Source organism: Stegostoma tigrinum, chromosome 4, assembly GCF_030684315.1.
Source record: "Stegostoma tigrinum isolate sSteTig4 chromosome 4, sSteTig4.hap1, whole genome shotgun sequence".
NCBI lineage: Eukaryota > Metazoa > Chordata > Chondrichthyes > Orectolobiformes > Stegostomatidae > Stegostoma > Stegostoma tigrinum.
Genome location: NC_081357.1, coordinates 103,195,502 through 103,222,760, shown reverse-complemented (window position 1 = coordinate 103,222,760; position 27,259 = coordinate 103,195,502). Strand labels below are relative to the sequence as shown.

General features: G+C 39.5%; 1 protein-coding gene across 1 annotated transcript in view; it reads left to right on the top strand.

The window, feature by feature from the left end:
* LOC125452488 (CUB and sushi domain-containing protein 1-like) overlaps positions 1-27,259 on the top strand; it is a 2,230,063-nt gene that overhangs the window by 1,711,495 nt on the left and 491,309 nt on the right. The window contains exons 14-17 of the mRNA XM_048530978.2: positions 11,587-11,769; positions 13,647-13,973; positions 18,345-18,539; positions 20,992-21,130. Of these exons, the coding sequence (XP_048386935.1) occupies positions 11,587-11,769; positions 13,647-13,973; positions 18,345-18,539; positions 20,992-21,130 (844 nt within the window). The remainder of the gene's footprint in view (positions 1-11,586; positions 11,770-13,646; positions 13,974-18,344; positions 18,540-20,991; positions 21,131-27,259) is intronic.

The window sequence follows — 27,259 nt, the reverse complement described above, 5'->3', positions numbered from 1 at the left end:
AGTCGCAAACTATTTCCACTACCGCTTCCATTCTTTAGATGACTTGTCGATCATGGGCCTCCTGCAGTGCCACAATGATGCCACCCGAAGGTTGCAGGAACAACAACTCATGTTCCGCTTGGGAACCCTGCAGCCTAATGGTATCAATGTGGACTTCACCAGTTTCAAAATCTCCCCTTCCCCCACCGCATCCCTAAACCAACCCAGTTCGTCCCCTCTCCCCACTGCACCACACAACCAGCCCAGCTCTTCCCCTCCACCCACTGCATCCCAAAACCAGTCCAACCTGTCTCTGCCTCCCTAACCTGTTCTTCCTCTCACCCATCCCTTCCTCCCATCCCAAGCTGCACCCCCATCTACCTACTAACCTCATCCCACCTCCTTGACCTGTCCGCGTTCCCTGGACTGACCTATCCCCTCCCTACCTCCCCACCTATACTCTCTCCACCTATCTTCTTTTCTCTCCATCTTCGGTCCGCCTCCCCCTCTCTCTCTATTTATTCCAGAACCCTCACCCCATCCCCCTCTCTGATGAAGGGTCTAGGCCCAAAATGTCAGCTTTTGTGCTCCTGAGATGCTGCTTGGCTTGCTGTGTTCATCCAGCCTCGCATTTTATTATCTCGGATTCTCCAGCATCTGCAGTTCCCATTATCTCAGGAACAAGATATGATGTTTTATCCTTGTTTCACCATATGCTGTCCCTTAGAGATATTGTCTAGTGTATGTGAATTTGAGTCAACAGAGTACAGAAGTAGTAGAAAAGCAATTTTATAGAATAGACTTGATAAAACTCCTTCAATTTTTGAATGATCACCTCAGCCTCTGAACAAACATGTCCAAAACATTCTCTCATTGAACACTGACATCCAGGTTTTTATTTTCTTGTTTCATTTAAACAAGTTGTAGGCATTTATTCACAAAATGTGCAATAAATGTCATTGAACAACAAGGAAACATCTACACTCGGATTCCGTTTAACTACCCTATCTAAACTCTGGCTCCTCTTCCAGTATAAATTATTTTTAGCTTGTCAGACCAGTCACATATATAGGAACGAATGCAGACCCACCATGAATCATCTCTCTAAGAATAGCTTGACTCCTCATTCTAGGACTTGCTTGAAACCCATAAGATCACCCCTAGAGTGCCTTAATAGTGCTTGGCTTCTCAAAGAATTAGAATTCCCTCTCCTATTCCTCAATTATGTGCAGGCCATCTGATATATGATTCACAACCACTGGATCACATTCAAATACTGCTGACTCCTCTCTGATTCTGCACCTGTGGCCTCAAAATTTGAAGAAACCTGTGTCAATCTGTTGAATTGACATCAATTTGAGAGAAAGCCAGAGCTCTTCCACAATAAGCAATGAGCATCTCATGTTTAAAAGCCCAATGATGTGGAGGTGCCGGTGTTGGACTGGTGTGGACAAAGTCAGAAGTCACACAACACCAGATTATAGTCCAACATGTTTATTTGAAATCACAAGCTTTCAGAGTGCTGCTCATTTGTCACCATGAGAGACTGACAAAAGTTTCATTAAAAATTCATAGTTCAACACAAACACCAACCTTTTCTGGACTCTAACCTTGCTCAGAGCCAACTCTGCTCTGAGGAAGAACCCATTTTATTTTTTAATTAACTAGGTCAGACCTTTGGAGCAGGTGGGACCTGAATTCCCAGTGTGCTACAAGACCCCCGAGTGCACAGCTCATGTAGCCAAGTTCCAATAAGTACCATTTGCTCTCAGTCAACTTTCCAGCTTAGCACTCGCATAAACACAAAATCAAAATACTGCAAATGCTGGAAATCTGGAATAAACTCAGTAACAAGTTGGAAATGCAGGCCAGGTGGTATCAGTGGTCAGTGCAAATGTAACTCCTTTTATTCAAAAAATATGGGGACCCAAAATGGGCATGTTATGAAAAAAGTTATAGCAGGACATTTATGTAAGTTCCAGGTCATTAGGCAGAGGGAATGTACTTTTGTGAAGGAGAAATCATGTTTAGCCAATCTATCAGAGTCTTTTGAGGAAGCAATGTGCTCCGGATGAAAGGGAACCAACTGATGCAATGTACTCAGATTTCTAGAAGGTATTTGATAAAGTACCACATCAAAGGTTATTGCGGAAAATGAAAGCTCATAGTGTAGGAGTTATCTGGCTAATATGAAACAGGGTGGAGACATTAAACAATATTTTTCAACTTAGCAAAGTGGTAACAATTAATGTGCTACAATGATTAGTCTTGGGACTTAAATCATTTGAAATGTACATAAATGGATGACAGGATGAAAGAGATAATGGTGATAGGATGAAAGATACAGTTACCAAATTTACTCTTGATAGAAGATAGGTAAGAAAGTAGGTTGTGAAGCAGCAATTAGGAGGCCAAAGAATATATTGAAAGTTCAAGTGAGTGGACAACAATCTGGCAAATGTAGTATAATGTGGGAAAATGTGAAAATGTCTATTTTACCAAGAAGAGTAAAAGGGAGACTCATTCATTAAATGGTGATAAATTACAGTGCTCTGGGATGCAGAAGGATCTGAGTATTCTAATACACGAATGGCAGAAGATTAGTGTGTAGGTACAGCCAGTAAACAAGAGGCTTAATATTGTATTATCATTCATTGTGAGGGGATATTAATGCAAAACTAAGGAGGATATGCTTCAGCTATACACAACACTGGTAAGACTATGTCTGAAGTACTGTTAAATGTCTCGGCATCATATTCAAGGAAGAACGTAATTGTATTGGAAACATTTCAGGGGCTTTCAAGACTAATAGCTGCAATGGGCACATTGTGTTATGAGGAATGATTGAACAAGCTAAGTTTATGTATGCTGGAGTTTAGAAGACTAGGCAATTTGATTGACTTCTCTGTCAGCCTGAAGAGTCTTAGCATGTTGGATTTGGGGAGGAGCCATTGTTTGGAATGTAAAGTCTCTCTGCCTTTGTCCATTGAAGCATCGCATTGAATTCTTAAGCAGAGTCATATCAGTCTTGAAATATTAACTCTGTTTCTCACTCCACAGATGGTGCCAGATCTTGTGAGTTCTTCAGCTTTCTTTGTGTGTGTTTCAGGTCTCCCTCTCTTGTTTTTGTAGGGGGAGATGATCATTGCATCTCAAAGCTCCTGATGCATTGTCCCTTTCTTCCATCTGGAATCCCATTTATCCCCATGTCTTTGTGTGATTACAATTAAGGACAGTGGTCTTCTTTATCTCATTTTGGCTTCAGATCCCTCTGGGACAGATTTGTGAGGCATGTCTTCTGCACCATGTGCTGATTATTGAATAAGCTTTGAAAGTTTTCAGACCATCGCGATAAGATGACAGTCTGAATAATTTAATGGTGCCTGCACCTTATAGGTAGGTTAAACTGACCTCAAGGCTTTGTCAAAAGATTTTCCTTCTCCCATACTTGCACACATTTGTACCCCCTCAGTGAGTGCTATCTGCAAATTGTGTTGAATGGCTTGGATAGTGATTTGCAAAGTGCTGCAGATTTCACATTATGCAATGTTTGCAGCCTGCTCATCACGACGTTCAAGTAACCCGTTGTGGCAATATCTTTCTTTTCTCAAAATTCATGATTTCCAGATCATTTTCACCTCATCAGTCTTGGTTTCTTCAGGTTGAGAATCCAGCCAATTATACAGTTGGGCCTAGCATTTCAGTTGTCCTCACTGCTTTGATAGGTTAATGTCAAAGCACAGAATTGAGTTGTTGAAGAAACGGTTAACTGATGATGGAAGGTGGAAGAACTTGAGCCAGTATCCATTGTTGCTCAGCAGAATGCAAGGTGGTCTTAGTGAAGAATAAAGGGTCTTTAGTAAAATTTAACAGGTTGGAAGCTGAGAGGATGGGCTGAATTTTCATTCATGGACCTGGAGAGCAGAGTTATCACATTTCCTGGCTCCACAAACTTAGGGAGTAAAAACTGGCTTAAAAGTTTGGATTTTTGTTCTGGAGTGGCAAAGGTCCCTGGGCGTTGGACTGGATGACCTGGGAACAAGTACGGAGACCAACTGGACGGGCGCCTTGATTTGGTGCTTTGGCTCAGTGTTGCAATTTTAAAGAAATTAAAATATAAAATAGCACTCCACACTCACCCTTTGTAAGCCTTCAGCGCACCACACATTTCATGCCAGCGCATGCTGCCTCTCATGCCCACAGCCCCCATGGCACTCCGATTGTCCTAGCCAACCCATGTCTCCTGTACCCATCATTTTATCCCATCCTAACTTCCAAGGCAACTGCTGCACACATCCTCCCTTGGCTTTTTATAGCCTATATGTCAACTTATTGCCAATGCAAATTCATGTCCCCCACACACTGCTCTTTGTCCTTACTCAGCCCTATTTTACCATCCACTTCCAAAAACTCTGCAGTCTCATCCTCAATAATGGATTCCAAAATCTTACTGATGAGAGACATGAATAAGTGAACAGCAAAGGTCTTTTTCCAAACGTAGGGGAGTTCAAAACCAGAGGGCATAGTTTTAAGGTGAGGGGCAAAAGATTTAAAAGGAACATTTTCACATAGAGGGTAGTTTATATTTGTAATAAATTGCCAGAGGAAATGGTAAAGTTACAACATTTAAAAGACATTTGGACAGGTATGTGACTAGGAAAGGTTTAGAGGGATATGGGCCCAATGATGGTAAATGGGACTATTTTAATTTGGGACACATGGTCAGCATGGATGAGTTAGACCGAAGGGTTTGTTATGGTGCTCTATGGCTGAGATCAGGTGAACTGGCTTGCAATTTTGTATCTTCTGCCTCCTTCCTTCCTTAAACAGGGATGTTACATTAGCAGCAATAACAAAGTGTAAAGCTGGATGAACACAGCAGACAAAGCAGCATCAGAGGAGCAGGAAAGCTGATGTTTCAGGCCTAGACTTTTTCTGAAGAAGGGCCCAGGCCCGAAACATCAGCTTTCCTGCTCCTCATGTTGTTTGGCCTGCTGTGTCCATCCAACTATACACCTTGTTATCCCAGATTCTCCAGCATCTGCAGTTCCTACTATGTCTATGTTACATTAGCTGTTTTCCAATCTTCTGGAACCAACCCTGTCCATGGTCCTCATAAAGTTATGCATCCCCTTCAGGTTCCCCTCGGCCTGCCACTCAACATTAAAAGATAACAGAGTTTATCCAGTCTCTTCTTTTCAATGAAATGCTCCATCCCAGGTTATATTCTAGTGAATCTCCTGTGCACCCTCTCCAGGGCAATGCCAATCTTTCTACAGTATGGTGACCGGAATTGCACATTGTACTCCAGATAAAGATCCAACCAAAGTTGTGTACAGCTCCAATATGACTTCCCAATAGTTCTTCCTAAATGCATTACCTCACATTTTTCAGGGTCCAATGACATCTGCCACTGAGCTGCCCATCAGATAAATCTGTTTATATCCTCCTGAAAATTGGGCTAAGTTAGCATGGCTTTGTCAAAGGGAGGTCATGCCTGACAAATCTATTTAAATTTTTTGAGGAGGTAACAAGCAAAGGAGAGCTACTGGATGATATCTGTTTGGATTTCCAGAAGGCCTTTGACAAGATGCCGCACAAGAAGCTGTTAAATAAGTAAAGAGCCCATGGAGTTAGGGGCAAAGTACAGGCATGGATTGGCTGACCAGCAGAAGGCAGAAAGTGGGGATAAAAGGGTCTTCTTCAGGATGGCAACTGGTGACTAGTGCAATTTGGCAGAAATCTTTGGACCACAACTATTCACATGATATGCTCAAAATTCAGACAAAGGAACTGAGGGTACAGTTCCTAAATTTGCAGGTGACACAAAACACCACATAATGCCAAGGAAGCAGGGAAACTGTTGAAAAACTTGGGTAGGCCACGAGAGTAGGCAAAGAAGCAGGAAAATGTGAGATTATCCACTTTGATCGAAAGAGTAGAGGTGTAGACAATTTTCTACATGAGCAAAGGCTTCAGATAAGCGAAGCACGAGGGGACATAGGATCCTAGTTCAGGGTTCTCTGAAGGTTAACATTTAGGTTTAGTTAGCAATTAGAAAAGAAAATACAATGTTAGCATTCATTTTGAGGTGAGTAAAATACAAGAGCCAGAATGTGCTGCTGGACCTGTAGACAGCTCTGGTCAGACCATATTTGGAATATTGTAAACTGGTTTAGCCCCATATCTAAGGATGGACATGCTGACCTTGGAGGGAGTCCAGAAGAGGTTTACATCAATGATCCCAGATGTGCAGAGCAGGTCATATGATGAGGGGTTGAAGACTCTTGCTCTGGATTCGAAGGAGTTTAGAAGGATGAGGCAGCTGGGAGGGGTTCTCATTGAAACTTACAGAATACGGAGAGACTGGGATAGAGTGGATGCAGAGGAGATTTTTTTTCCACTTGGAGAGGTTAGGACCCAAGGGCACAACCTCATAGTGAAGGGACAATCCTTTAGAACTGAGATGAGGAGGAATTCCTTCAACCAGAGAACAATGAATCGGTGGAACTCATTGCCTCAGGAGGTTGTGGAGGACAACTCGTTGAACATATATACGACAGAGATGGATAGATTCTTGATTGGTAAGGAGATCAAAGGTTACAGGGAGAAGGCAGGAGAATGGAGTTGAGAAACACATCAGCCATGATTGAATAGTGAAGCAGACTCAAGGCGCTAAATGGCTTCATTCTGCTCCTATATCTGATGGCGTTTGGTAAACTAAAACCTTCTGTTCACTGTCAACCAACCAGCCAATCTTTGCGTCATTCACAAACAATTATATCATCCCTCCCTCATTCTCAGCTCCGTCATTTATGACTATCACAATCAATAAGACGCACAGCTGTGATGTTGCTGCTGCACACAGGGGTTCAGTCATGTGAGCAGCCTTCTACCACCATTACATGTTTCCTGTCATTCAGTCAATTTTGAATTCAACTTGCCAAGTTACCTAGGACCGCATGAACTTTTTTTTACCCTGCTTCATCAGTTTTCCATAGAAAAATGTGAAGTCACCATAATCTGCTATCTCATTAGAGAGAGACAGCTAGTGGTGGTTTAGCCTGAGGGTGATTACGCCTCAGGTGAGGGGAGACGTTGAGAAACAGCTTCTTCATGGTAACCTCACCTGGTGGAGGAAGTGAACCCATGCTTTTGACGTCACGATGCATCGCAAATCAGATGTTTAGCTGACACAACTAACAAATCCACTTTGTATACAATCCTGAATATTTGCAGACATTCATGGATTTCTGGACTTGTTGCTCTTATGTTTCATCCTAAAGGGCATATGATGGGCCTGTACTCCTCCCTTTCCCATTTTCCCTTTCCTACAACACCCTTCCAAAGTACATTTTTGAATGTCTCCCACTGTTCTGCTGTAGATTTACCCTCCAGCAGATGTTCTCACTCTGACTGGGGCCCTTATCAATAAAACTGTTTCATCAATAAAGTAATTTACTGTATTTTACTTCCTGTCATAATATTATCCCTTACAGCAACAAACATTTTATTCTACTGGATAATCTCTCGGAACAACAACCATTAAAATGCAGTGACAGTTCAGAATCTGCAAGCACTTTAAATTATGAATAAAATTGAAATGGCAGATACCCAACTGTGAAAATGGAAGGTAGTGGAAAAAAAAATAAATTTTTGAAAAGTTCTTGAAATAAGTTGTTGAAAAAAAATTAATTCAGTCAAGTTAGTCTCTAGGCTCATTTCAACACTCAAAGAGGAATAACTGATCAACTTTTTTGGCTGTTCCAATGAGCTGGAAAATTAATTAGTTTACACACTCTTATGTGGATTCCATGCTACCATTAGCAATTCCAAAGGCACTTAATTTTTCTAAAGATATTACACTCTCTAAGTGTCCACACCTGCACGTACCAGGTCTCCAATGAGCACATCACCTTTGAAACACCTGGGAGACTGAAATTAGACATGAGTGGAGGCAGCTACTGACTTAGTTGGACTAACATCCTCAAGAAGTATGCACATGTGAAATACTCATTCCCACCCAGTAAAAACAGTGGGCCCCTTGTTCGGGGATGGGATTTCCGGGCTTGTCCGTTGGTTTGGAGCAATGGACGTCGTCATAATTAAGATCCAGATCAATACTTCCCTGTATGAAGGAGTCTAAAAGTAGGGAACATGCACTTAAAAATTTTTGGTCTCCCACTTGAGAGCGAGCTGGCAAAATGTTTGTCTTCTCTCAAAATTGTGTGAATCTTTCAAATTCTATTTCCCAGAAAACATAGGATGTCATATCATTGAAAACTTTTGTCTGAAAGAGATAGATTTTTGATTGTCAAGGTTTTTTTGTGGAGCAATGGGGCTTGTGTGAGAAGGGCAGTCCTCTAACTGATAGGATCTCAGAACATGCAATTTCCTTATTTATCCTTCTTTCCAAATGGATGATAGTTCAATCCCAAAAGTAAAGTTAGTTTGAGGCAGCCTGTGCCAGTAAAACAGTCTTTGCTGGATATAACTGCTCCGTCGATTCAATGGATAGCAAAGCCCTAATTCCCCTGATTAACGGTTCCACAACCATGAGGCATAGATTTAGATAAACAGCTAGAAAATTTGAATTGGGAGTAGGTGGGCAGAGATTCAAGGGGAAGTATTTTCACCCAGAGGATCATAAAGATCTGAAGCTGCACAAAGGCAGAAACTCTCTGAATAGTTTTTTTTTATAAGGCGATTGATCATGCACTTGAATTCCTTTTACTGACAAGGAAGTAACTAACAATTTGAAAGTGTTACTAGAGCTGAATGGCTACCTATTTGTCAGCACAGCCATGAGGAACCAAATTACCTCTTTGCAGATATTGTCCAGTCAACACGTTCAGAAATGTTATTGACACACCTGTGGAGGAGGTGAGATTTAAATTTAGATCTCCTGTCTCAGAGATAGGAACACTACCACCACATCAGAAGAACTTTTAATTATGTCTTCGTATGCTGTATATTTCTGATTCTACAGTGTGAAGCATTCCTATGAATGAGACACTGAATGGCAGCCAGTATGCAAATAACTCTGCTCCAGTTAGTTCCATTAAGGCATTAGCTTCAATTTAATCTGCACCTCAGTATAAGGAGCTGGCTGCTAAACATTGCCTCTTCCAACACCTCTGCAAATATTGAAATTCCACCTGGTGTTTTTGAGAATGGAGGAAAGATATACGAAACAGGGGCTTTAAGATGGAGTTAAAACACACTGTTTTCTCCCACTGAAAATCGTAACACCTTCTGATAGAATACATGTGATCTCACTGCTTTCAGTTCGAGGATATTTACAATTATCATGTAGATTATTTTTCTTTTTTCAGACTTTTTTGGCAAAGCCCAAGAACTATAAATGAATTAGTATTTCTATGAACATGAAAATTGCATCCACAGGCAGGCTCTGATGTATACGTTGCACAGATAAAATTATGGCATTTCTTAATGTAATTACTATCTATACTGAATGGTACCAATTATATCATTGAAGGAATTACAAAAGTCACAATTTGAATAGGATAAGTGCTTTAAGAGAAACCAAATACAATTAAGGCAATATTGTTTTGAATACTTATTATGTTTTGAATGTATGATTATTAAATAATCTTTAATAACCTAGCCATCCACAAATTGACTCAAAGCAGCTTTTCATATATCAAGCAATTATTACTTGGCATCAGGATTCAATAAGCTTTAATGGCAGACCAATATACCTGCCAACCTCTCAGTGGTTTTATTGGAGTTTCCAGATTTATTGCTGTATATTTTTCCTCTTCAGTTCCTGAGTTGTCTTCATCTTAATGCGCCACAGTTTCAGCAAAGCAGCATGCAAGGGCAAGATTTCCCTTAGCCTTTAAAAAAAAATTAGAAATGCATTCTCTACAAGTATATTTAATGTTTTGCCACAAGCAGCATGCAGAGAGAAGATACTTTTACTTCTGGTGCAAATAGTTCTGTTTTTGAGTGGGTTATTCAGAAATTCCAACCTAACTACAATTTCTTTTGTTAAGTATCTTCATTTGTTTGGTTCTCTTCCAAACTGAATCAAGTTGGGGATAATTGGATGTTCCAAGCAGTTTCAGCAAGAGTAAAGAAAACATTAATGGAATTAATTCTGATTATTCAGTTAGAAATTGCACTTACAATGTCTAAGAGTGAGAGAGTTTGTCTTGCAGGATATCATTTAAGTGAGCTTAACTTCCCACTAGGAATGCAGATTTGTGCGATAAAGTTACATATAACAACAATCCCACCTTTATGTTGCATTCCTGTCAATTTTTAACTGACCAAAACCTGAGTGAGATGTAACCATTTCTGAATTTGGGATTTCATTCTTCCTGATATTACTTAAATTCTGCTACCAGCAAGAGGAAAGCCCCAGCACCAAGCAACAGTAATGTTGTCAAGCAAGTCAAACAGCCAATTACATTGAAGAATTCTCACAGATTGCAAGCCACAAAATAACAAACAGGTTTTGTCTTTCGTTTATAATGATTTATGAAAAGTGTAATGAAAATTTTAGACATTAATTGGAACTAAGGTAGAAGCTAAAGAAAACTGCAAAAGTATTTTTAAGTGTTTTTAAACAACCAATGAGGACACTTAACATTAAACGAATATAAACTTAGATTATCAGACTACAGAGTTTTATCAGAAGTAATTATGATTAAATGCACTTTCTAAAAAGCCTGGTTGATCCTGTTTCAGCTAGGTGTAACTCCTTTTTGTCCAAGTCTATTCAAATAATAAATAATAATTCAAATGAAGTCAGGGCTTTTTAATCACTTTCCTCCGAAGAGCACACCCTGCAAAGATATGTAATTGTGCATGGATAACTGGCAAAGATTGCTTTCATTTTCCAAGATTAATCTCAGCACTTATGTTTTAGGACTAGAATGACCCTTACACTTGTTATTTTGCTCGTGGGCCCTGCAGCTGTAGCAAAGCTTCCAATTCTGATTTTTTTTATTGAAATCTCCAATCATCCCTCCTAATATATCTAACTACCTGTTCCACTTACTCTGGTCCTAATGCAATTCAAACAAATTAATAAAAAACAAGCATTAGATTAGGTCAGAAGAGAAAATCACATATGTACAATAGTGTGGGTATGCATAATAAGTCAATGATTATGATGTGTATGTTAATTCGAGCAGTGAGTGCTGCTTGTGTGGCAGATGCCTGGAGGAGTCAGTCTGGAATTGAATCAGTTCTCTTATTGATTACCTTTCATAATGCTGGCAAACTGCTCATGAAAAACAAAGCCTCTGAGAGGCAGCTTCCCAATTTAGCTGGAAGAGATTGACCTAGGTGGTGTTATTCCTGAAGGCCTGCAACAGGAGGTGAAGGGAGAGAAGGAAGGAGCAGGTGACGTGAGCAGCACATCATTATTACACCAGAACTTAAATACATTCAGGTGCAAAATCTATAAGCAGTGGCCTAGTTTCAAAGAGGTAACTACATCTACCCCTTTCTTTTTAGAGGATGAAAGATTCACTGTATTTTTCCAGCATTTTCTGCATTCGTCAGCTGATATTTCACTTTGGAATAGTTTGTATACCAGCCTTAACTCATTGATCTCTTTCTCTCTTCTCCCAGAAATTGAAAAGGGAAGCTGCGGTGACCCAGGTGTTCCTGCTTATGGTAAAAGAAGTGGGGACAGTTTTTTACATGGCGACACATTGACATTTGAATGCCAATCAGCCTTTGAATTAGTCGGAGAGCGGACAATTTCATGTCAACAGAACAATCAGTGGTCTGGTAACAAACCGAGCTGTGTCTGTAAGAATCCTTCAGTTGAAATCTTTTTGCCGCCGTGACATTTCACTTTAATGCTTTCTGAGCCTTTCAAAGATAGTTCCTCTGAGGACATTTCCTTTGCTGTATTTTGATTTACCAAATACATTGGAAGCACCTTGTGATGTATACTTGTTTTCTGGGGCAATTTTAAAATGGAAGATTTTGTTTTGGAGATGTAGGTTCTGTTCTAGGTATTCTCATCATTAACTGAAATGACCATGTGATAAATACGTGAAATTCATCATGTCAGGCTACGTTCTCTCCAAAGCAAATTGATGATGACGCTGTCAGAAATGTCAACAGTATATGTCCCACTATGGCTTCATTCACTTGAATAGGGCTTTAGCATCAATTTGGGTTGAGTGTTACCTATCCCTGGAAAAAAATGACGAGGCACAATTGAATACTGAGTGAGGGGGAAGCAGAATCAACTTAGTCTCCTTTTTCCATTTGGACTAGCTTTTACAAATATTGTTTGCATGTTTAAAGGAGATGTGAGAGGAACGCTCTTCATGTCGGGAATGGTAGGTACCTGGACCATGCTGCCAGGGGAGGTGGTTCAAGCAGATATGATAGCAATGTTTAGGAGATACTCAGACAGATGCATGAAAAGACAGAGAATATAATGACATGGACCATAGGTAATAGCTGGGATTAGTTTAGAATGGTGTTATGGTCAGCACAGACACAATGGGCTGAAAGGCTTGTTCCTGTACTGTGATGCTCTATGTTCTATGTATGCCGGTAACTGAGGAACAAACATGTCTGAGTTTTAACAGACCAGAAAACAAAGCATATGAATGCTCCTGTTGGGGGAATTTTCAGACTAAATTCATGTTTCAGATTTGTAAGTTGATGCCAAACTACCTTCAAACTTCACCATTTTTGGATCCAAAATGTATTCAACTATAGAACTAAGTTCTATAGATTTGTTTGGCTGAGTTTTTTGAGGAAAATTTACAAAAACATAATTAAAATAGAAATGAGTGTTTTTTTGGGACAGTAAGGTATGTGGAATTACTCAAGGGTCTTCCTGCTTTATCCATATTTGAACAGGCGTCATAACACTGTCAATCAATGGTGATGTAGTTACTTTATTTTGTGTATTACCTTTCACTGTCATGGTGAACAGTTTGTGATGACTTGCTTACGGTTGAGAACAACAAAACACCTTTGAAATTTGCAGATAAGAAGGAGGCTAGTCTATTACTTTGTTTTCGGAGGAACTCAAAATCCCAGTTAATCCCAGTTCTAATGTCTCCCCATTGTCCTGTATCTTTCACTGCTTCAAATGTCCTGCTTTCCCTTGTTGCACTGGCATCCTGTTCAATTTATCTCTGTGGCATTCTATAACAGCTCTACACAAAGAAATCTCTTCTTTCCTTTCCCTTTTCTCACTGACAGATAATCACTGATTCTTCAGTCTTTCTCTTTTCACTCATCCGAAACTATTCATCATTTTAAAGGCAATCTAGGTGTCAATTGGAAAATGTCCTCTTCTTACAGAGTTGCATTTCCCTTCTGCTTCACATCAGCCACACTTCCAAGCTATCAAATGTTCACTCTGTTCTTCTCATTGCTTCTAAAAATTGAATTTGAACGCTAAAGAGTTGTCATCATCTACCATACATTGAACGATATGTTAGTGTAATGACTCACAAAAGAATGTTCCAAATATTTAATTTGTTGATTATGGACCAATGAAAATGTGTCATGTCTCTTTAAATATTAAGAGCCCTCTTTTTGTCTTCCAATATGCTGTATTAATTGACAGAAAGTAATTGTTATTTATGGTACTGTTTGCATTGATTGGATTGGTGACATATAAAAACGTATTGTTTTCTGAATTTTTTGGACAGTCTCCTGCTTCTTCAATTTTACCACACCGTCTGGCATTGTGCTATCGCCAAATTACCCGGAGGAGTATGGCAACAACATGAACTGTGTGTGGCTGATCATTGCAGAACCAGCAAGCAGGATTCACCTGATCTTTAATGATTTCGACATTGAGCCTCAGTTTGATTACCTTACAATAAAGGACGATGGGAGTGCTGACTCGACAGTTCTTGGAACTTTCTCCGGTGATGATGTACCTTCCCAGCTGGCCAGCAATGGGCATGTCACCCGCCTAGAATTCCAGTCAGATCATTCCACTACTGGGCGTGGCTTTAACATCACGTACACAAGTAAATTGGCATGGTTTTGTTTTCTTCCAGTCAATGTTGTCGGCTTTCCCTTTTCCACCATCAAGGCGTATTGACGCGAGAGTTTTAATCCAGAAACTCAACTAATGAACCTGGGTTCGAATCCTGTCATAGCAGATGGTAAAATTTGAGTTTAAGGTTTACAAATCTGTAATTAATTTCCTGATGACCATGAAGCCATTTTTGATTGTTAGAAAAGCCCATCTGGTTCACTAATGTCCTTCAGAGATAAAAATCTGCCATCCTCACCTGGCCCGGCCTACATGTGACTCCAGACCCACAGCATGTGGTTGACTCTCAACTGCTCTCTGAAATGGCCTGGCAAACCACTCAGTTCAAGGGTAGCCAGGGATGGGCAATAAATTCTGGCCAGTGATTCCCACAAGTGAATAAAAAAAAGTTCTTAGTGTAAGGGATGAAAGCCTGATGGGTTGCGTGGCAGAATACAGGTTAGACTACTAGTGCCTTTTATGTTACAGGGTGGAGTGTTTCAGGATTGAACATTCCAACCCTAGCTATATTATATCTGGGATCTCCCATCAGATGGCAAATGTTTTCATTTTGTATTGAAGGTAAGTTTAATGTGCGACACCATAGACCATTTCACATGTTCGCTTCAAACAATTACCTTCAGCGGCTGACCAAGAAACAGGCTGTCACTTAAGTTTGGAAAATGTGATCCTTTTCAATTTGTTCTGGGGAGATGAGCATTATGAGTAAGGCTGGGATTTATTGCCACTGCCACGACAGAAGGTGGTGGTGATCTGGAATGTTGTGCAGTATAGTGAAGATACTCCCATGGTACACTTAGATAGGGAATTTCATAAGACTGAACTGAGCAGTGACTTTGAAGGAGCGTTTGATGCATAAGCTAGTTGAGTTGGTATCTGATAGAAGGACTCAGAATTGATATTGTTTCTATGCACCTCCTGTCATTTTTCAAAGTGTTGGCGGAGGCCTGAGGAGGAAAAACCTTGAGTAATGATGTGGAATAATTTAGCTGGATCTGCCATTAGCAAAGAGTTGAAAGAAAAAAGAAGTTAAAATGAAAGTAGAGAATGAAGGACTCTTTCCTGGCCAAGCCATACCTGCTCAACGGTCAGAATTTTAAATGCAAATCTTAGTTGATATTATTAGCTTGCTCACCGAGCTGGCTGGTTATCATGCAGAGGCTGCACTGATGATGTTACCTAGTATGGTGACAAAATACCTGTATGATAACCAGTCAGCTTGGTGAGCAAACCAATAACCTCATCCACAACCCGAGCTACAAATCTTTGCCAGAACCTTGAGCAAATCTCAGCTCATCTAGATATCATAATAAATTAATTGCCTCAACAAACCTCAAAAAAGTCACCAAAATTATTGTTACAATGTATCACCAAATTGTTCAGTGTTTTATGTTCAAATTGGTTTGCTAAAAGTAATCATTTGAGGAGAATGTGACTGATAAATGTAATCTCACCTGTTACAGCTCAATACTTAACTAGAAGGATATTATTAAACTGGAGAGGATTCAAAAGAGATTTTCCAGGATGTGGCCTGAAATGGAAGATTTGAGTTATAAGGAGAGGTTGGATAGTCTGGGACTTTTTTCACTGGAATGCAAAGGTTGAGGGGTGACTTTATAACAGGTTTATAAAATCATCAGATTTATAGTTAAGGTGAATGATCGGTGTCTTTTTCCTAAGGTGGGGGCTTTCAAGACTGTGGAGCATATTGTTAAGGTGAGAGGAGAAAGATTTTAAAAAGACATGGGGAACAATTTTTTTACAAAGCCTGTGATTCGTGTGTGGACTGAACTTCTAGAGATAGCGGTAGATGTGGCTACTGTTATAATTTTAAAAGATACTTGCATAAATACATGAATAAATGTTTGGGGAGATATTGGCCAAGAACAGGCAATTGGGACTAGTTTAGTTTGAGATTATGGTTGGCATGGACTGGTTGAGCCAAAGGGTCTGTTTCCATGCTGAGTGACTCTGAGAGCTGGGCTCAGCTTTTGAAGACCATCTTACTCTGCCAGTGTAATTGGAATGCCTCAAATAACCAAATTATTTTATGACTAAAATAACTCGTCAAAGTTTAAAGGAATTGTTTTACTGAGGAGTTCACTTCTGTGCAGAACATAAAATTCAAGATTGTTACATTTCAGGTGAAACAGCAATTCTGTGATCAATCTTTCATGCATTCCAAAAATTGAAAAGTCACTGAACCAGTAAATACCCATATACTGAAACTCACTGAGAGGAAACTCTCACACGAGGGCAAAAAAAGATAAAATCTGCTTTTCAAAGGAGTAAAAATGATGCTTGAGGCAATTATTTAAACAAAATATGACTTATTTTGGCAGGAGTCCAGACAGTTCCATTTTCCTTTCAGTTGCAAATATACAGTTATTAACACTCTAGGTGATTTAATTGAGATGGTTTGTAATGGGTGATTATAGCAATCTGTACTTGTGTTGACAGGCAGAAATAAAGAGCTAGTGTGTCTCGATGAATGGCCAAGATTTATAAAGCAAGTCACCAAAGCTGAAAAAGAGTAAAAGCAAAGCTAAATGTAATATATATAACGTTGTGGCTAATTGATATCAAACCAGAGATTTTAAAAGAGAGCTGAGAGGGGCCATTTCTGTACATTGTTTTCTCCGGAGAATATCTCATTTGAGTTGGAGATGGTGCACTTTATGAATTTCAGCACCAGAGAGATGTCATTAAATCAGGATTCAACATTGAGTTTGCACGAAAATGAAGTTAAGAAAATGAGGGGAAGGGAATAGGTAGTTATTGTGATTTCACAAACATGGAATCATGATTTGACCAAGTGAGGAAATTTGATGCAAGGACTTGCTTGGTGCAATGTTTTAGGCACCAGTGGGCTTTACTATGGTATAGACCAGCATCTAAATATCTATTATTGTGACCGGGAAATAAATAAGCATTCTTTCTCTTTATTTTAAATTTATTTTTGTGTACTGCCAATCTGCAGAAACTGGAATAAAAACAATATGCTAAAGTTGTCAGCTGGTCAGGCAGTATCCACAGAAACGGAGCGAGAGTTTAAAAGCTTCATGATCGATAAAAGGCTTCCCATATTGGAGATCCATCCAGGATTTTGGGACAGAGAATGGCACATTTGACTGGGGGTTAGGAACTGGTAATTTTACCAAACTGCAGACTATAGTGAGGGGCTTAGGGAGCTGGGGTTTGAGAGGTGATGGTTGGCAACAAGAAGGAATCCTGGAGAAAAGCAATGCCTTATTGTGGGAAAGGTCTTCTGATAATCTTGGGGGACCCATCACAAAGTCAAAGTTGTTGCACACTCGTGCTCTGTGCAGCGGAAGTCTCCCAGCCTGTGCATTTGGTTGAGAAAGTGGAGCTGAAGATTATCAGACCAGCCTTGATCTCATTGAATGGTAGATCAGGCTAGATGAGCCAAATGGCCTACTGCTGTCTCAGTTGTATGTTCTTAAAATCCTTTACCATGATCTTGTTGGACTATTAGATTTTGATTTGCCAGCTTCTCTTCTTACAAGTGAGGGAAAAATAGAAAGGAAATCTTATCAAACCTCCGTCTCACATTATCCAGTATTTCCAATCATAATAACAGTTAGAGGACTGAGACTTCAGTGAATGTGGCCTTGAATCTTATATGATTATTAACATTGCCTTGGAAATGTTTCTTTTGCTAATTTGAAATTTGTTCATAATTTACTATTTCTGGTACACATTTGCTGTATATGATCCGCCTTATGGTTTTCCTAAAATACTGTCGTCCTAGTATAAAGCATTAATGCCAAAAGTGAAGAATTGAGTAACATATCAATTGTAAAGGTGAAGCCACCTCAGTCCTAGGGGACCATCTGGTTGCTGTCCTATTAAAGAGAGATGACTGATGGTGGTTTATCCTGAGGGATACCACTCCTCAGGTGAGAGATGAGGTTGAGAAGGTGGGGCCTTCATAGTAACCTCAGCCAATGAGGGAATTGAACCAGTGCTGTTGGCATCAGTCTGCACAGCGGTCCAGCCAACTTAGCTGACAACCCCAATGTTGCTTGTAAGTCCCTGCGAAAAATGTTATTCTCACTCAGTTATGCATAAAGCAAGACTGAAAATTGTTTCCGGCCCATTCATCACCCTAATCTGTGCAAAGTTGAGATCAAAAATACATAAAGAGCACTTAACAATTATAATGCTGCCAAATACCTATGTTGATAACTAGAGTGAACTGGAAAATATGTGTTTGAAGCATAATGGTGATAGATGAAGTAGCTGAAAGGACTCCTTTGGATGTTATTTATGAATCATTTCCAGGCAGTAATGATATTATTTTTGTATTATTCTTAACCAGCTTTTGGCCAAAATGAATGTCATGACCCTGGGATTCCTGTCAATGGAAAACGGTTTGGCGATATATTCCTGTTGGGAAGTTCTGTGTCTTTTCATTGTGATGAAGGCTTTATTAAAACCCAAGGATCTGAGACAATAACCTGTGTTATACAAGAGGGAAATGTCATCTGGAATTCTGCCGTTCCGCGATGTGAAGGTAATAACTGCACAAGTTACATTTCTTCAGGAAGGGAGAAGAAATGGAATTAATTTTCTTCTTACAAACACCTTACTATGACTTTAATTACTCTGTTTTTAATGATACAATGAAATGATCCTGTTTTCCTCCTCGCAGTACATTATTAATTGTCATCATATAGGATCATGTAAAATTAAAAATGAATGTTTTGTGTAAATGTACATGTTCTCCTAGCTTTCTGAAAGAACGAGCCATTTTAAGGATATTTTAACTATTCTACATCCAGCCACTACAAACATAGTAGTTGGCCATCCAGTCAATCTGCTTCGAGTTGTTCTGAGTGTGGGACATCTTGAAATGCTGTTTACCCATTGAATATCCTCATCTTTAATTGAGAATTAACTGAGCTTTCTGCATACAGCATACCAGGTGAATTCTTCAAAATCCTACAGATGCCTTTGGACTAGGTTTTCATTGTATCCAGGAAACACTGTGGAGGAGTGAAAGTGGCAGCTGGACTCACTTCCAGAAAGCCTGTCTCATTTCCTAACGGCCCCTGTTGTAGCATTGCTTTTTAAGATGTGAGCTGGTTTGGGTCTCAACCTTGCACCCTAAATATCTGACCTGGCTGCTCTTGTGGGGTTGCTCAATTCCCAATTCCTTGAATTGTTACAGAGTTATGCCAGCTCTTAGAGGACTTATGGATGACAACACCTCAGAGGTGTCTGAATGAGCGAGCCTTTTCACACTAAAGCTCAAAAGGTCTTGATGAGGCACTTAGTTTAAGACTAGCCCCATCCAAACCATTTAATACAGCCCCTTATACCCTTCACACTAAGCTACATTGCTTCCATGCCACTTCTGTCGTTATACTTTGTGGAGCCAATTAACCCTATTGCGACAGTTTGTGGTTCTTTTGAAGTATTAGAAAAGGGCATACACCCATAAAAACTGTTTGTTTTGAGACCCATAAATCTATCACTGATACAGACCCTTCAAAGGATTAACATTATAAACTGCAAACACTCAAAACCCCTTTATCCTGTGGGAATTAACATTACACAATTGACAGCAGAGACCGGACAGACAGAGCTATGAGTGAAAATGTCATTCCCCTGGTGTCAGCTGTTTCAACACTCTGATAGATGTTTTGGTTCACAGGCAAGACTTGTTATGCGTGCCTGGCAGAGAGAATTTTTATGAACAAATATATTTTTAAACTCTGCATTTTTATTTTGTGGACAATTTGAACTCTTCAAAAGATGTCTTAGGGCAGCGATTGATTGTCCTACAACAACCGGGCAATCTTCCTTTGTGTAGGTGTAACTCCAACCAGTGGAGAGTATTTCTCCTTGCTTCCATTGAGCCTAGTGATTTTTTTTTAGGTTTCTTTGATGTAATTGGCCAAATAATGCTGTTATATCACACCTCTGTGAGTTCAGATCTTCCATCCATGTTTAAACCAAGGCTGTAGTGAGGTCACAAGCTGAGTGGCCCTGGTAATAAGCAGACTAAGCATTAATTAGCACATTTATCTTTTGCATTTGCAGCTTGATTGCGTTGTCTCCAACTCTTTCCATCACTTTGTTGATAACTGAGAGTAGACTGATGGAGCAGTAATAGCTGGGTTGGATTTATACTGTCTTATGTCGACAAGACCTTCCTGGTAAATCTTTCACATTGGCATTTACACTGCAATGTCATTTCTGCATTGAGACACCTTTGTTTGGCACATGGCAATGTTATTGCCCAAATGTTATCAGGGTGTATCGAATTTGCAGTAATATGTGCCTTTGGCTATATTTTGGTCTCACGGTGCAGTGAACTGAATTATTTGAAGACTGGCATCTGTGATGCTGTGGACATAAGGACGTTTACTCTCTCCAACACTCTATTGCCACTCCTATGGCATCTAAAATGTGGACAAAAATTTTAAATTGCTGCCTTAATCAATGGCTTAAGTGGATTTACATGCATTTGACCAATTGTGATGAAAAGAATTCCAGGTAAAATCAAAGCAAACGGGAATCAAGGCGAAAGACTTTCATTGAATGTTGTCACATCTCCATAGGATGTTTATGAATAAGTGCAAAGTATTAGCCTTGCCAAAAATGTTCATATTCCATGAATGAATTAAAGAAAAGTAAATTACTATTGTACTCTGTGCTCCAATTTATAAAAAACTAAGATACCAAAAGCATTTCTGCGGCTTTATTGATTGTTGTCACACTTTTTTTGAACAGATATTTTTCAGTATGAATTCATTTAATTTAATTCATTTAATTTAGTATAATTTTGTTTAACTTTATTTCAAAATTTCATTTTTTTGGTGTTTTTTTAAATTCTTGTTTGTTTCTACATCCCTAAAATAGCATAGATAATGGTGAGTTTTAAGTGAAAAATTTGTTTAATGGAATGAAGCATTTGTTTGCATTTAATAGGAGTTTTTAATTTTATCTCTTTCCACCAGCACCATGTGGTGGCCATTTAACAGCACCAAGTGGTATCATTCTATCTCCAGGATGGCCAGGATATTACAAGGACTCTCTGAACTGTGAATGGGTAATTGAAGCAGAACCACGGCATTCTATCAAAATAACATTTGACAGGTTATTAATTTTCAATGCTTTCAACTAAAAGTAAATTGACCTTTCATGCTTTTACCTGTCTCAAGCTTTTCAATAAGTGTGACATGCTTGAATTTCAGATGCTGAAAAGTGGAAGAATGAGTGCAAAATATCTGCATTTTAATAAACTCCAGTACTCTAATTTTACATTACAGCAGGGCAAATTTAGACAATTGAATAATATAGTGATGAAAATTATAATCCATGTGTTCTGCCACTAGGTATCGCTAGCAATTTTATAAATGACATAGAACTGGAAATACAGCTTAGCAACAAGCCAGTTGTTTCATTAAAGTCTGTAATTGTCTTCTCCTCAAAATATACAGTCAAAGTGAATGTTACTGCCTCCTCCTCACACCCCTTAAAATAATTGGTGGATTCCCCTTCAGTCATAGTGTGTGCTGAGAATTCATGATGCTAGCTCATCTTTTAAATATTCATTGTGTTATAAGTAAAAAAGTGCCAAAGGGGCCGATATCCTTTCACCCTTTACTTACACATGGAATGTCCTTGACACTGATCCAGCTCCCTCACAGTCAGCTCTCAGAGTGAACAGAGTCTCTGACACTCTGTTCTTATCTGTCAGCCAGGGCTCCCTGATTAGACCAGGTTAACAGCCCTAGTCGGGAACTCACATCCTATAAGGTCCACCTGGCTGACATTGTTGCAGTCACTACAGTAGGTCTATAATAAAGCCCTTGAATCCATTTTTGGGTCATTGAATGTTCAGTGTTGGAATATGAATCGGCTTTCAGAATCTTCCAGTTAATTATAATGTAATTCAAACTTTTGCTGAAATACACAAAGACCAACATCACAGAAACATCCTGAAATTTGTTTGAAGTGTAATTCTGCAGTGGCTGCTAGAATATTCTGGAAATGTGCTGTGATACTTCTGTTCGAATTAAACATTAAAATAACTTTTGAAGAAGAAGCTTATTTGATAGAATTGAGTAATCGTGGAAATGTTTGCATTGCAGCAATGTTAGTTGTCTTTTGTTCAATCTTTTACAATGATGAACGGCTTGCTAGACAGAACAGTGAACATTCCATGGAAAACTCTTTCTTAAGATATTGTCACAAATAGACTCCTGGCAGAGTTATCTGATCGTTACCATTCGCGATGGGATACCCCAGCCTGTTAACCATCCGTGTGAGGAGGGATAAACTGGCTCCCCTTTTTTTATTCATCCTTTCCCTTGGTTGGTTGCATCCGAGTTAATTTAGAAAGGATCCCTTTTCTTGTGGATACCATTCTCCCAGATGTAAATGTTTTAAAAGGAGGCAATTTAATCAGGCTTTCTTGAATTAACAATGAATGAGTTTATTAATTACTAAACACACACACTACACACTATAAGCATGCTCACTACATGCACACATACTACATACACATGACACAATACACATACACTACAGACACACATCACATATACCCTACACACACACACACACACACTACAGACACTGTACACACTGAGAGATGAATCCAACTGATAAAAGTTAAATTTCTACATCTATGTCAATCACTGAATTGGTTATGAGGAGCAGATAGTTGAAACCTACAGTTGTTGCAGTGGACATTACAAGTAATGTTGGTTCATGAACAATCACCCTGCTGCTCCTTCGTTTTGCAGATTGGTTGAAATTTATCGCTCTGATGTCTTTTGATCATGATTGAGTTCTAGCATTCAGAGTGACGGGGGAATTCCTAGTGGTCCTATTTCCTTTTTAACTGGTTTGCAACACTCGGGGTTAGAGAATGTTCTCTTTATTTCCTGGCTGTTGGCTTGCTGCCTTCTACCGCACAACGCAGTAGTAGAAACTAGGCAATAGTTCTTCAACTGCGATCTTCAGACCACAGTAGTGACCAAGCTAGGTGAGTACACTTGAGAGCTTTCAGTCCCATTAGTCCACTTCAGCAGAAATAAAATTAAATTTTTAATCCCTGTCCTTGTGTATTCCTAGAGGACAAACCAGACTGGTCTGCAAGAGGTGGCTTTCTGCTAAGAGGGGACAGATCGTCAGCCTCTTGGTTCCTCTTCTCATTAAGTACTTCCCTGTTTAATGTTTCCGTGATTAATGTATGTGTGCAATATTCCATGGCTTCGCATAAGTCATTGCCAGACAGACACTGAATTTTAATATGCAGCTTTTGTTCTGTAGCATTCCTCCTTTTAAAAACAACACATTTGGAATTAAAAGTAAAAAAAGGATTGTTGCCTTCTAAGTATGTATATTTGTTCGAAACATGGACATTTCACAGACAGGAAGGATACTACTCACTTTCTTTTCACGTCATCCTGTCTCACACTTGCTGTAGGAAATAGCACATAAAGTCCCATTTTAAGATGTAGTTTTCCATTTCTTGTTTTTCATTGTCGTGTCTAATTGGTTAAAATCCATGATCCAAGTCTCTAACTTTCTAACATGGGTCGTATCTTTTATGGTCCTGCTAACATGGCCCTGCTCTCGTAAATCACAGATCAATGTGTTAATGTAATGTTCACTTAAAATCTGATTTTATAATCCAGTTAGAACTTTAGAAATAAAGTGTGAAGCTGGATGAACACAGCAGACCAAGCAGCATCTCAAGAGCACAAAAGCTGACGTTTCGGGCCTGGACACTTCATCCAGGCCCGAAACATCAGTTTTTGTGCTCCTGAGATGCTGCTTGGCCTGCTGTGTTCATCCAGCTTCACACTTTGTTATGTTGGATTCTCCAGCATCGGCAGTTCCCATTACCTCAGAACTTTAGAAATAGCAGCACTCCCTTGATGGCCCAGTTGCCAAATACTGGGTGTTTCATCATCCAAATCTGCGAAGCTTGAAATTTGGTCTCAAATTTGTATTGTCTTAGCTCAGACATCGATGTTGCACAATGACTTCTCTATTTACAAATTGAAGACTAAGACCTTGACAGCTGATAAAGTGCACTTATTTAAATGTACAGTTTGAATTATATAACCCAGATACCAAGGGCCTTAACTCAATGTCAGTAACCCACTAAGATGTGACCTCTACCACTTATCATTGCCTTAAGCTCGCACTGTACTGCAAGAATGATCCGGAACAGGTGCCTCACTATGCACAAAGGTCCTGGGGTGAGATAATGGAACAATTACTTTAGAATGTGGAACTTTTGCATGTGTCAGTTCCTTCATGAGAGAAGCATGAAGAAGCAAAATTTCATGTTGATCATGGACATGCCTCAAACCTTTTTTTTTGTTATATTTATATTTGTAACTTTGAGAGAGTAAATAAACTGTCCCTGAATAAGAACGGTTAAATTTCAAATGTACAACGTAGAGGATGTCACATTATCAGCTATCGCAAATAGACTTGTTGATCAAAAAATATAATTATTTCCTTGTGTGTTGCTATGGAATGAAAGCATTTTGCTGAAACAAACTACAGTGGTTAACACTGCTGTCTCACAGCGCTGGGGACCCAGGTTCGATTGCAGCCTTGGGCCACTGTCTGTGTGGAGTTAGCGCGTTCTTCCTGCGTCTGCGTGGGTTTCTTCCGGGTGCTCCGGTTTCCTCCCTCAATCCAAAGATGTGCAGGCTAGGTGGATTGGCCATGCTAAATCACCCAGAGTGTTCAGGGACGTGTAGATTAGGTGGGTTATAGGGGGATGGGTCTGGGTGGGATGCTCTGAGGTTCGGTGTGGGCTTGTTGGGCTGAAGGGCCAGTTTCCACACTGTAGGGATTCTATGACTTCTATAAAGCACAAGAGGAAGAACAAGGCTGGAGAATTTGATGTGAGCCAGAGTCAGACCTTTGTTTCAAGTCTGACTAAATACTGTCCTCAGGATAGTTAAGTTTCATTGACCCAACCAACAATTTTGGTGTCAAATCCTGGGGAGATTTATGACATGCATTTTTTTAATGGATACTAGCAATTTCTTTATATTGCACAAAACACATTCATTTAAAGATTAATTCAGTTGCATCCCTTTTCCTCAGAGTTGGATTTGACTCAAAGTCTCTTCTGAGGCCAACTACAACTTCTTTTGAGCGTTATACTGAACTATTTCATCAAGCTTGTTTTAGAATTATCACTCAAGTGTGTCTGATTATTTATTTGTCTTTTTGACCTTGTTTTGTATTTTTGTGTTTAAACAAATTTGTCTGAAAAAGAGAGAGACTTTCAACGTTATGTGGTTTGGTATCTAAAGTTCTGCACTGAGATGCTTCAGTTAGAAGTTTAATGCATTGGTCTGGAGTTACTCTTGTTTTAAAAAAGATAGCTACTTTAATACTTTGGTTTAATTCAGGCTAACAGCTTTGCCAAACCAAAGCAAAAGGGATTTCAAACAAATGCATTAACCTTCCACACATCAGTATCCCATCCTGTAATGTCAGAAACAAGAAATCTATTTTGGCCACCAACTGTTTTACATTTCATTGCATACATTCAAGATACATTATTTCAGTCTAAGTAGCTACATTAAATTCATTCACAAGGAAGTCATTGCTTTAACCCATTCATACCTAATTGTCTTGACAGTTAGTAAACTATATTTGAAACTTTACCAAAGCTGTATGTTTTGAATGATATCATCCAGATTCTAAAAGCCCTGACTCACTGCCAGCAATCTGGTAAATGTGACTCCTGCCCGCTACATTTGTTTTAAGGTTAGACCATACCACAGAAATACCGGAGCAAGTGCCTGGGCTATTAACAGCCTGACTGGAGCATCTGGCCACTGGGATATTGGAAGCTGATAATAATATTTTGCCTTTTGTGAGTGTGAAGGCAGACATTCATCTGGTCAAAATTTTTCAAGTGCATAAATGCTGACTGCTTGGCTATTGATTTGTCACTCACTTAACAGCAGCTGAACTCTGTGAATGATTGTGCTGAGCAAATAGCTATAGTGGGCCCCATACACAAGGAGGAAAGTGCAAAATCTTTGGAAAAGCATTCTCCAGGCTGGTTTCATGAGAGAGAATCAGGATCTCCAGGACGTTTGGCATATTGCAGCCTTCAATCAGGTGTGATGGAGGGAAAAGACACAGCATTGTGATTCAGGCAAAATAAACCACTTTTCCATTATCACTTCATTTTTGGAATTTCAGTACAACCAGGACACAGATGAAACTAGTTCAAATGTAAATACTGCCTCCAGCTCAGATAAATAATTTCTCATACTATATGGGCCGGAATTTCTACTCTTCCAAAGTTTACATTTGTGTTAAACACCACACCACCCATCTCCAACATTCTTCCCCTAAAAAGATAACATATGTGGCAGAATATTTCACAGCCAGTAGGGACTGTCTGCTTCCTTGACCAAGTGCTGACTTCAAACGTAAACATGATCATTGGGTGTGGTCAATTAAACATGGCAGTTATCCAAGCCAAGACTGTCCTGTCCTGATGTGATATCCAGGAAGATCATAAAAATAGGAACAGCCGCAGTCATTTGGGCCCTCCATCATACAATGGGATCATGGCTTATCCAACATTTCACATTTCTACTCTCACGCGTTTTCCCCATAACCTTTGATTCCCCAACTGATCAAGAATCTATTTCAGCCTTAGATGTACACAGGAACTCTAAACCCACAGCTCTCTGTGGTAAGGAGATTCAAAAACTCTCAACTCTCTGAGAGAAGAAATTCCTTCACATCTTAGCCTCTTGGTCCTAAACTCTTCCATGAAGGAAGGCATCATCTCAAACCACTTAGGAATCCTATACGTTTTAATGGGAACACATCTCATGCTAAGAGGCTCCAGTAAGTAGAGTCCCAACCGGTTTACTTGAAAGGCAATCCCTCCATACCAGGGATCATCCCAGTGAACCTTCTCTGAGCTGCCTCCAACAAAGTCATATCTTTCCCTAAATGGGGGAACCAAACTATACACAGATATAGTCTGACCAACACCTTATAGAGTTGCAGTAAGGCTTCCCTATTCCTTTACTCCAACTGCCTTGAAATAAGGGCCAACATGCCATTAGCCTTCCTGATTACCTGCTGCAAATGTCTGCTAGATTTCTGTGTTTTGTGCACAAGAAATCTCAAATCACATTGTGTTGCAGCTTTTCTCCTTTGAAATAATGCTTTCCTTTTAGTCTCCCTTTCAAAATGAACAACATCACA